This window comes from Olea europaea, unplaced genomic scaffold, assembly GCF_002742605.1.
Source record: "Olea europaea var. sylvestris unplaced genomic scaffold, O_europaea_v1 scaffold119, whole genome shotgun sequence".
NCBI classification, from domain to species: domain Eukaryota; kingdom Viridiplantae; phylum Streptophyta; class Magnoliopsida; order Lamiales; family Oleaceae; genus Olea; species Olea europaea.
In genome coordinates this window covers 15,833-27,751 of record NW_019229312.1, presented here as the reverse complement: position 1 = coordinate 27,751, position 11,919 = coordinate 15,833, and the positions used below count along the sequence as shown (strand labels likewise).

The window sequence follows — 11,919 nt, the reverse complement described above, 5'->3', positions numbered from 1 at the left end:
CACGGGCAGTTGACCAGTTTTATTTTTAATATTACATTAAAAATAAATGCACGGGCAGATGACCAGTTTTATTATAAACAACATTTGTACATTATCCTTATCTCTCTCGCCTACCCCTCCTCCTCACCTCTCACCCGGTTGCACTCGCCATGACATTTCTGTCTTTTATTGCTTAAAATACTTTTCGTGTCATGGAGTATTCATTATTTAATTTAATTTTATTAAAAATGGCATTTGTACGTTTCTTCTCAGTTCTCACCTCTCACCCTGTTGCAGTCCTCGTGATACATGCTCCCTTGCTTCACCTACTTTGGAGTAGTAAGAGTAAGATCCGGATATGGGTCTAAGAAATGAAACAATAAAATGGGTAATTGGGTCAAAAATTAAAAAATTAGAAATGAAACAAATTATTAGGCCAAAAATTTGGATTTAGAAATCATTAATTTGTTAATTTGTTTAGAAAAATTTAAAATTAAAATAATTTGATTTACTCAATATAAAAAAAATTAGAAAGATTCGGTTCTTATTCGGTTCTTCGGTTCTTGGTCTAGAACGAGAACCGAACCGTACCCGTCGGTTCTCAATTCAGATACCCGTTCGGGTATTTAATTTGACAAGAACCGTCGGGTTCGGATCGGTTCGGTTCGGGAGATTTGCCCAGCCCTAGGCAATAGAAACAAATTCTAGGAACAATGGTAGAAGTGAATATCCGTTAAATTGACAATTTTCATATAAAAGAAAGCCAAATGAACACAAAAAAATACTTTTACTTCAACATTTTTCAGGTGGAAAATTATATCAATCAAACACAATAATTTACAATTTCCAGGAAAACAATCTCTAAGAATGTGTTTGATTGACATGAAAAATATAACCTATAAAAGAAAATATTTTCCATCTTTTGTGGAAAATAAAAACCACCTCTACCCAAGGAAAATATTTTCCTTAAAAACAAGGAAAATTAAGCATATTTTCAAAAGTTGGAAAATGTTTTCCATGGAAAAAAATAGCAATCAAACACTCAAGTAAGAATTTAGATGGAAAACTAATATTTTCCATGAAAAATAAATGTAATGAAACACACCTTAAGTAATTCAATTCCCTAAAATTTATTTTCTTTCCACCTAAATTCCAACTTCGCAATCAAACACACCCCTTAAGTCTAAAGAATATGGAGAGTACCAATTTTATGCCCTCGATTGCCTTTTCTTGTGCAAAAATTGATGGCAAGGAACTATCGTATGGTCACAACAAATCAGCCGGCCTGAAATCAGTGGAAAGTCCAAGAAATGGTAAATCACTTGATCGTCGGCCGCCGAAGCCGCCCCTATTCTTACAGGTAGAGTCTACTTCGAAACCCTAGTTTTTGGTGAATTTGTATGAGATCTGCTGTAAACAAAAGCACAAACGCAGTTCATTTATGTGGAGTGCTTCCTGAATTGTACTCTATTTATCCTCTGTCTACCTGAGTTTCTGATTCTTGGGTATATGAGTTCTTTGAATTATTCGCAAATTTGATCCATATAATAGCGCGTAGTGTGTAAAAGAATCAGTGAAATTAAAATTGTTCTCACGTGTTATTTCTCCTTTGCAACCAGGTCAAGTGAATGATAGGTGAAAAACAGTAAAATACCAGTAAAAGAAGTTTATAGCACTCGAACAACTGTAATATTTTGATATTTAAAGTTGGGGCATTATATTGTACTGTACATGTGGCTATTCGATTGGTTCTCTTTCCCCAATTTTACTCTTAGAAACTCCTTCCCTTTTGGAAGCAAGATGTTGCCCTTTTTTCCTTCTATACTAATACGAGGGATTGGGTAATAGCCATATGCAGTTTACAAAGTGAGGAAATGTTATTTTGGTCAAAGAACTGAAGAAAAATGCTTTCTTTTATGAAGTAGGATTATCATATTTGGCCTACCATTATCTTCTTGCATGTTTGATCAAACATGAATCTTACCTAGAAAAAATATGGAATATCACGAAGACGAATATTATTATTTATTTATTTATTTATTTTTGAAGTGGGGAGATCATATTTTGAATACTTTTAACATGTGCAAGTATGAAAATTATGTAGTGAATACAAGTTATGAATTTTTGCTGATTTGAACAAGTCATTGCAAATGGATATTATCTCCTGCTTATGTACGAATAAGTTGAGCAAGGGCTTGAAGTCTTAGCCTAATTAACTTTCTTTTCATCCAGCAGCACAATGGTTGATTGGTCGCAGCTTCCATACGACCTCGTTGTATCAATTGCAAATCAATTGTTTGAAGTTGTGGATTTTCTTTCGTTTTCTGCTGTTTGTCGTTCTTGGCGACTGGTTTATCTTAAGAGAAATTGGACCCCAAGTCATCGTGATCCTTGGCTCATGCTAGGTGAGTACACTGAAGGTGATGTGTCCATAAGGCAATTCTTAAGTTTGACCCAATTTAAGGTCTACAAATTTCCTCTACCTGAAGCTAATGGTTGCCGCTGCTGGGGAACTTCTCATGGGTGGATTGTGACTCTTAGTCAAGGTTTTGCTATTCGTCTCGTGAACCCCCTTACTCGAGCTTGCCTCGATTGTCCCCAGCATTCCATGCTAAGGAGCCTAGGTCATAATGAAGTTGATTGGTTTGCAGCTATACAACAAGCTGTTGTCTTAAAAGTTCGAGACGAGTTTGTGACAATGGTGATACATAGCTACAATCGCTGTTTGTCTTTTGCTAAACATGGAGATGGTGCATGGACTGATGTACCGTTCTCTGTTCCTGTTTCCCTTATAAATATTGTGTGCTTTAAAGATAAAGTGTTAGCACTTACAGGGGTTGGGTCACTACTACTTATTGATATCGAGGGGCCTGATTGTCCTAGAGCACTCTGTATTGCTTCACCACCGGGGAATACAAAGGGTTGGGAGAATATGTATTTGGTAGAATCATCGGAAAATCTTCTGCTAGTACTGCGTTATAAACATCAGTTGAAGCTTAAGTTTAAAGTTTACAAGTTTGATATATTACAAAGGAACTGGATGGCATCGGTGGACATTGGCAACAACATATTATTTGTTGATGATTATGGTTGTACTTCAGTTTCTGCTTGTGGCTCCATCAAACCTAATTGCATCTACTCTGCACAAGATAACTTGGAATCTTCAGTTGTACCCCAGCAAGAACAAACTCTGATTATATGCAACATCAAGGATGACAGCACTGATATTCAACGAATTGATGCTAAACCCACGACCTTTTATGCTTGTCCAGTGTGGATGACGCCTGCCTTGTGGTAGAAATAATTGTGTTATTGGTTTATATGCGTGTTTGACAGTGTCTACAAATTACTGTATAAAGAACCGAAAAATCTGAACCCTTCTCTTGTGACTGCATCTTAATCTGTTCATAGTTAATTAGCAATCTGTTAGGGAAATGGGAAGAGAAGTTTTATAGATGTATATGATGATTTGTGCTTTGCTAATGGCTCTACAGATTTTGCTATCCTGGTTTATGGTATCTATTTGGGTGAAAAATGCTGCTACTGCTGTTTCTCTTTGAATCGTCAAAGCTTTTATGTTACAGTTCCTGCACTAGTCTTTCATTTAAGCACTACATCGAACACACTACTGATCAGTCTGGTTAAGAAATTTATCTAATGGTCATTGAAGTTTAAAGTAATTATGTCAATTGTCGCTGAAGTTATTCTTTTACGGTAATACTAGCTCAAGCTTCTATATGCTCACTAATAGTCACTTGGTTTAAATAAATAACATTAAATCCTATGTGGCACTTAATGTATTACCCAACAATATTTTTTTCACTTTCCAAAATAAAAATATTCGACGTTGGATTAAAAATTGAGGAAGTTTCACCCAATTCTAGTTTTAAAAAACATATTCCAATTTTTCTCTATGTCAATATTTTTTTTTTGGGAAATACTTAATTTTATGTAGTAAAATTTGAATCCCAAAAATTGCTCTACTCTTCGAGATTAACCATTACGTATGTTGTAATCATGCCTCCGAACATGCCTTATAGGACTGGACATGGTTCAATTCGATTCGGTTCTAATAAGAATTGAATCGTATTCGAAATTTTCGGGTATTTACTAACTGAAACCGTCAGATCCAAATTTAATTATGGAACCATTCGGGTTCGGTTCCGTTCCGTTCAATTTTCAAGTTTCGTATTATAATTAAATTTTTTAATATTTACAAAGTTACATTAATTCAACTAATGATATTTTTATTTTAACTCTTACAAAATAACATAGTTCAATCTTATGTGTCTTTTGCATCTTTTTTTTACTGAGTTCTACATATATTTGATTGTTAAAATCACAGGAAGATGAGGATAGTGAGCTCAAAATAATTAAGAGATGCATTGTCGAGCTTCAATTCAATTTCTCCAAAATGGTAGAAAACGACATTACAGTAGAGTTAACATATTTGGATAAAATTTAGGTCAATTTAATTAAATTGACTTTGAACTGAAAATTAGAAATAGGAAAATCATATTTTTTGGTTAAGCTAAATTGACTAATTAGCAAATTTATTTAGAAAAATAAGATAATTTGACTTATTTAAAATAAATTTATTATAAAAATTAAGGAGATTTGGTTCTTGATATAGAATTGAGAATTGAACCAGACACGTCGATTTTCGATTTAGATATCCATTCGGGTATTTAACTTAAAAAGAATCGCTCGATTCGAATTGGGGTTCGATTCGAGAGTTTTGTCCAACGCTAATGTCTTATATATCATGCTGTAATCACTTCAACAATGCCTTATCTCCCACCTAATACCCAATTGAAGAATCACTTAAAATAAAATAAAATAAAATTCCCAACCTAAATCTTCAATATTTTTTTTACAAAGATTAACCAAAAACATCATTGCTACCTTCTTGATTATTTCAGAGATTTCAAACCCTACCAAAATCGATCTCAAGAAGCCGATGTCCAATTCCATTTCCATCTTCACGACGATCAGGGGTTAATGTAGAGGGGGTTGGGCTTGGCTATAGTCCAGTCCTGCCCCAGCCCATAAGCAAATTGATATGTGAAAAATGGAAATTTTAGTCTAAATTCATGGTGAATCGAAAGGAATAAAAATTTAACTCATACCAAAAATTAATTTAAACACAACTTCATTTTCAACCAAATCTCAACATTCAATTATTCAAATTTAGTTTAAAATTCTACAAAAAATTATATATTTATTTTATTTACATTCATAATACACAAATAACTCGTTATTAGTAAAGATAACTGACATATTTTATCAGTATGAGATATCACATATTTGACTAAGCTTAGAAGTAATTAAATTTTTCCTTATGTATTTTTCATATATTCCTTATTTATAATTGTGAATTAAAATTTATTTATTTCAATTATGAAATGGATGTCATTATCAAAATAAGTAATATACTGCAAATTTAATTTTATTAGTAAAAAGTATATTTGTTAGAATTTTGTCATGAGTGTTCGAAAATATGTTTTGGCCTACTTTGTTATGAGCACCACAAGTTTAATCTTTTAGACTAAATTTCATGGACATAGAGCATTTTTTTTTATGTATGAGTTCATTGAAGAAAATTTAGTGTATATTTGAGCCCCATTAAAATGATTTTTGGCCAATTTCATTTTCTGAATCTGTGGGAGCCACATTGTCGGAAATTATGAGAAAAACACACCAAAGTCGACTTTTGGGAAAACTTGCAGGTCCAAGAATATATGTTTCCAGTTTACCCTTCAAATAAAATGGCGGGAGGTTATCTAAAACTGAAGGAAATGGAGGTTATTTTTGAAAATTGGTTTTAAAAAATGAGGGTATTTTTGAAATTAGAATTTTAAAGATTTTGCAACAATTAAAGTGCCTGCCAATACACTATGCACTTTTTAATTTTTTAAAAATTAAAGTACTGTCGAAAAATGAGAGAGCACATTAAAAATGAAATTCAAACAGGGGCTCAAGTTTCAGCCCACCCTAACAAATCTTTTTGGCTTTACCCTGACGATAATAGATATGTTCTATTTTCTTGTTTCATTTACAAGAAAGCCACATAATCTATCTCTTTTAAACTGTCTTCCTACATTCATCTCCAATCTATGACATCCGTTTCACATGGCTCAACAATGTTTTGCTAACTGTAAACTTCTTTGCTAATGCATATCAAACATCGAGTTGTTGTCTTTCATAAAATTAATCTACAGTTGATAATTATACGTACCGACCAAAAAGCTAAACGTTCGCTAACTATGAAATATTTTATGTTGACAAAGTAATGTCATCTGTTCATAATATGCACATTCACATTTCAAAATTAGCAAAGCTAAATAATAAACACCAATAATCATCCAATTATATTTTATACATATCTCTAGAATCAATATTGTCTACTGTCTTTGTTCATCTATAGTTAAGCTAACGTTATATTGTAAATAACCTATCAACCTTGCCAAAATCCATGGTTTTCCTGACTGCTTACTGATGTATATGGAATTTCCCAAACTAACTTAACTGAAATTTTATTCCGAATGATACTATAAACATGATCAAACGACTTTGGAGTGATTGGTAACAAGTTACATTAATAGGGAACATCAAACATATTCCAACAAATAAACCCACATTCTATATTGTACTAAATATGTGTCATCCGCACGTGATAAAGCATTTGTAAGAAAACTGTGCGTCCACTAGGGTTCCACAAATGAGAATGTACTAACGTTTGTTGGACTTGTACACCTCAAATGTGAAGTTGTTTCAAATAGCATATAATGCAACAGCACTCTTTATCAACTTCTTGTCCCTAAATATCTGATTTTCGGCAACAACTTCAGCACCAGGTTTCGTAATCTCAACGTTATTCTCCACAAAATCTTCTTCAACCGGTTCCATTTGAGGACAAACTGCTAAAATCGGACACTGCACTTCTTCATCAAATTCATTTGCATTTTGGTTCGATATATTCACTAGCATTATATCCCCATATAGAACCGGAGTGAACTGTCATTTGAGATATTCACGGGGAGCCATGTTTTCACCTACATCGTAATCTATCTTCAAGCAAGATGTCATTTAGTCGACTTGCATCTCAGCGGTTATCATGTCAACTAGATCCCATACTTGCATCCAATTGGTAATAGAATAACAAAAGTCATTACATTGCACGTTATGCAATGAAAACATTCACGAATTTCATATCTGTGAAAAGAAAAAAAGTGAAAAGAACTAAATTATGATAAGCGTAATGAGATTAAGTTAATATGTGTAGAATTAATGGAAAATCATTCATAATCTGGAATGTGTGAAATAAATTACGTAATTTCTGAAATCCCATTCATCCAAATCAAACAAATCATAAAGCCCAATCTATAGATGGAACGTATCTTATAAGATTGCATAAAAGGACAATACAATGTAACATCACCTGTTACAGAATTTGATTGCTCAATTGATTTCCTACGAGAATCGATTCTACAGAAGTATGCAATCAAAATTTAATAGTCAATGAAACTATACCAGAGGATTAACAAAGATACGAGTTTGGATTCGTCACTTCCACTATTGCTGCTCTTGTTACATTAGCATTTTCATGGTTTGAATTTGAATTCCAAGGATTTCAGCATTCTCCATTAATTACATCCGTTTCTATTCTGAATCCTAATTGTGGTTTCAATTACGGGTTAAAATATGGAAAGTTTGGATTATAATAAAAGTGGGAATTTATTTTAGTGATATAGTAATCCCAACATTTATTTTAGTAAAGTAGTAGAAAGTGAAATTTTATGGGTAGCGCTATTTCTATCCACATTTTTTTTATAACTACATCTCACTCTAAGTTCATCCCTAATAAAATTTTAAAAATTAAAAAAAAAAAAATACTATTTACATCCACATTATTTCCAATCTTGCCTTTATTAAATCCATTCATTTAAATACTATACATCCATGTGAATGTTATATATTCATCCCATTTTAAATACATCCCTAACACTATAAATTCACACAAAATCTCTAAAACCGTAAACTCTTTTAAACCACATGAATGAAATAATAACAAAGTTGAACTTATTGAACATTAAATGAACATATATTATTTAGCTAATCGTGTTAATAATGTTTATTAGAAATTTTATCATTCTTATTCATAAAACTCAATTCATCAAAGGCAAACCATCATAAATCAACATCCAAATTAGGAGGAGAGTTGTCTATAGAGAAATATACTGAGTAACACTTGAAAATCATCGTGTTTGGACTATGATTGGTTTGCTTCAATCGTCTCTTTGTGGTATGCTTAAATCCAAAATTGCAAGTAGAAAAACATCACATATATGTTTAGATAAAAATGTTTAACATGCCTAAATTTCTTAATTTTTTAATTAGATAAAAATGCTTCACATTAATAGTAAGTGGAAAACATCACATACTAGACATAATTTGTAAATAATATATCAATGTGAACCAAAATTTGGCCCCAAATCTTTGCGGATAAACACAGTATGATTAGGTAATTAAATAGTAGCGAATAAATCAAGTAATTGTTCAAACAATAGTAGTAGTGTTATCAGATAAAAAATAATAGTAATAGCAGTAGTGTTATCATTAATTGTTTTTATAGTTTATCCAAATCAATTATTTCTGATATAGCTACACGTTTTTCTATTAGGGCTGAAAAAATTGCGTTCTAACATGATAAGGTGTAGCCCAGCCTTCTGTACATGGATGACGGTACTTGTACCAATTACAAGCAATAGGTGGCATTGCTCCACTAGTATGCCAATTTACTTGTACACAATCACATAGAAAAAGATAAGTAGAAATATCATTTAATTAATCAAAAATTTAATTAATCTAATAGATATTTACCGAGACAAAATGGTAGTCATTGACAAATCCAATTGCAACAATCTTATGAGATGTGATTGCAAGTGATTCATCCCAAAGTGAAAGAAATGTAAGACATTGTTGTTGGCTCAAGTGAACAAGAATAATTTTATATCTTGAAGCATTAACATGACCCGAATCCGGCATGGTCATCCAATACTCACGACTTGCTGAACCATCAAAATGAGAAAGTGAATGAATCAACTCATGGACCATATCATCATTTCCATAGAGTCTAGAGTAATCATCAAAATGAGATTCAAGCTCCTTTATTAGATCTTTTCTAACCGAAGACCAATTATCTTCACCTATACCTAGGCTATTAGTCACGACCCGAAAACCACAATTGCCATTTGAGGTCACATCCCGCACATCAACTATGTAAGGTCTCAAATGGATAGGAAATGAATCAAAATAAGCTATGGACTTTGATTCGCATGCTCGATACGCCTTTTGTTTTTGTCGAATTGGAGGCTGGCTTGATAACATAGGTTGCCTTAACCGTGTAACGGACATGTCCGATTGTTGTAACATATTGTCTTGTCCAGATAGGACTAACTCAAAATATGATGGGTCTCGACGCGTAGATACATCTATCTTTGAAGATGGACGACCCTTTGTCTTAGTTTGGACTTGTGGTTCAACTAATGATGTAGAACTCGAACTAGCAATCTCTTTCAATTTTTGTAGGATTTCTACTTTCACATGATCATTATTATCTCGATAACGCTTCTCAATCATTTCAAATAATGATGCACAATTAATTTCGGATGTGTTACCTTCATCAAGTGGAACTAGATCAAGCTACTTCCAGCGAGAATGTACTCTTGATAAAGGAATGGGCCGAGATTCTATCTTATACTCTGAAATCTCATGGGCACATGGTAATCCATGTGTTTCTCGTATAACACATCCACAAGCTACCTTGTCAATTCCTATGTCATTAGCTCGCTTAGACTCTTGAAATATCAAATTCATTGCAATTCTTGATGTAAATCCCCTAAGCTCTTTGAAAAAGGTAGGTTTGAAATTATGCTGGACAGTACCCAAGCTCTTTTCAAACGAAGTTTTAATATCTGTATGTTGTAGCTCCAATAATGCATGAATTCTTGTCCATGATGTGTCAAAATTGCCTTAAGAAGAACCTAAATGCTTTTTAAGTTTTGCATGTGTAGATTCAGCCCTACCATGAAAAATAAACAAGATTTGCTGTACATTAGCACATTCAATAATGCACATAGCAGTTTAATAATGCCAAGAGCAATTTACCTGTTAGTTTTCGTGTTTCCAAAGTGCATATGTAGATTAATCCAAGCCGCCACAAACTTCCCTTTATATTGAAGAAGCCATGAATTCATGACATAATCGATTGCTTGTGGAAACTGTCGAAAATTGGATTCTAAGAGATGAAGATTTTGCTTGTACTCTTCTATGGATGTGGAAAGCACTAACAAATCCACATATGCATAAAGGCATCCCATTGGTCTTTGTGATCGTCAAAATGTTTTTATTTTTTATTTTTGCCAACACATTCTTTGAAATGTGCCATCTACATAAAATATTAGTAGATGTTGGAAATATTTTTTCAATAGACTTCATAAGAGCTAGCTCTCTGTCGGTAACAATAACACTAGGCATTATTATATCATCCATTAGACTCTTCAATGTCCTTAAAGTCCATGTGTACTTTTCCTCACGTTCTTTTTTCAAGTATGCAAAAGCAATCGAAAATGTTAAATCAGTAGAAGTGACATCTACTCTTTCTAACAACGGTAGGTGATACCTATTTGTCTTATATGTACAATCCATAATTATTACATGAGGAAAAGCCCGCAACAAATCTACTGAATATGGATGTGCCTAGAATAAATCTTGAATTACATTTGTCTCCATAGAGTTGCGGTGCCACTCTATGTACTTATTCTCAACAAGCCTATTCATTAGTTGTTGCATTTGTGTCCTTCCAGCTTGTTCTTTGAGCTTAAACTTTTGACGTGCATTGTAGATGTGTCTCAATGTGCTAACATTTGTGTCATCATTTTGTTTCAATGTGTATAAGATTTCCTTTGGTCTTACATGATTTTTTGACATGTCTACTAAAATTGAAGTCTCTTTCTCAGTTAATCCCCCAGCATATGAATGTCCTTCAAGGTTCTGGGCAATGTCATGATTATGTCTCCCACATTTCACTTTCAATATCTAATAATCACCATTTATCAATTTTCTTCCATTCAAAGCGAATGGGCATCCGCACTTTTTTGTTCTAGTAGCTCTACGTCTCTTTCCTTTTTCATTTTCTATGGACACCTTATTCCTACACCTATACGAACCATATCTTTCACATGCAAAATCAATTCTTGGTTTTCGCCCAACTTGGCCGAAGTTGGACTTTTTCATAACAACAATCATGTTATGTCTCTTACTAGTAATTTTAACCCAATCAATTAAGGCCTCTTTACTTGTAAACATCCGTTTATCATCAAATATTCATATATAAATATATAATCATATTAAAAATAATAAAATCATTACGTACCATGTTTGTCGTAAACATATCTATATAATCAACAAATAACTCATTCTGGACATCACAGTTACGGGTTGATATATCCTACATTAAAAGTATAGTTTCAAATAATGTCATTAATGTCTATAATGCGTTAAGAAAAAAAATCAAACCACAAAATACGATAAAAAACTAATCCTTACTTTTTCAAAATTCTCTTCATATATTACTATGTCTGTATATTTTTGTTCTAACGGGGTCTCTTCCACTGTTCACTGAATTCTTTGTCTATTGAAGTTCTAAGTATTACAATGCATCGAACAACAAAGGCTAAAAAAGAAAGAGGAAAGTCCAATTAAGCAAGCTGAATTTTACCAACCTTTTAAGCTGCAGATATTGAAGACTTCTTATTCGAAAACTGTTGGCTAATATTTCAAAACTTTAACAACCATGGAAATTCCATAGATCTTGCTGCATTAATATTGTATTAATGAAGATTAAATGTTATCAACATAGTTTTATAATGAACGGGA

General features: G+C 32.8%; 1 protein-coding gene across 2 annotated transcripts; it reads left to right on the top strand.

The window, feature by feature from the left end:
- Window positions 1-1,184: 1,184 nt before the first annotated feature.
- Window positions 1,185-3,499, top strand: LOC111373990 (F-box protein SKIP23-like). Of its 2 annotated transcripts, none has more exons than XM_022996589.1 (2): window positions 1,185-1,339; window positions 2,215-3,499. In XM_022996589.1, exons 1-2 carry the CDS (start codon window positions 1,290-1,292, stop codon window positions 3,275-3,277), a joined length of 1,113 nt encoding a protein of 370 aa, XP_022852357.1. In that variant the 5' UTR covers window positions 1,185-1,289; the 3' UTR covers window positions 3,278-3,499. The 2 variants fall into 2 exon arrangements, with proteins under 2 accessions (XP_022852357.1, XP_022852356.1); XM_022996588.1 differs by having other exon boundaries at window positions 2,212-3,499.
- The last annotated feature ends 8,420 nt before the right edge of the window (window positions 3,500-11,919 follow it).

Coding starts and splice junctions, on each gene's coding strand:
- LOC111373990 (XM_022996588.1), top strand. CDS start 1,290: ATGGTAAATCACTTGATCGTCGGCCGCCGAAGCCGCCCCTATTCTTAC. Junction 1,340..2,211: donor AGCCGCCCCTATTCTTACAG/GTAGAGTCTACT, acceptor CTTTTCATCCAG/CAGCACAATGGTTGATTGGT.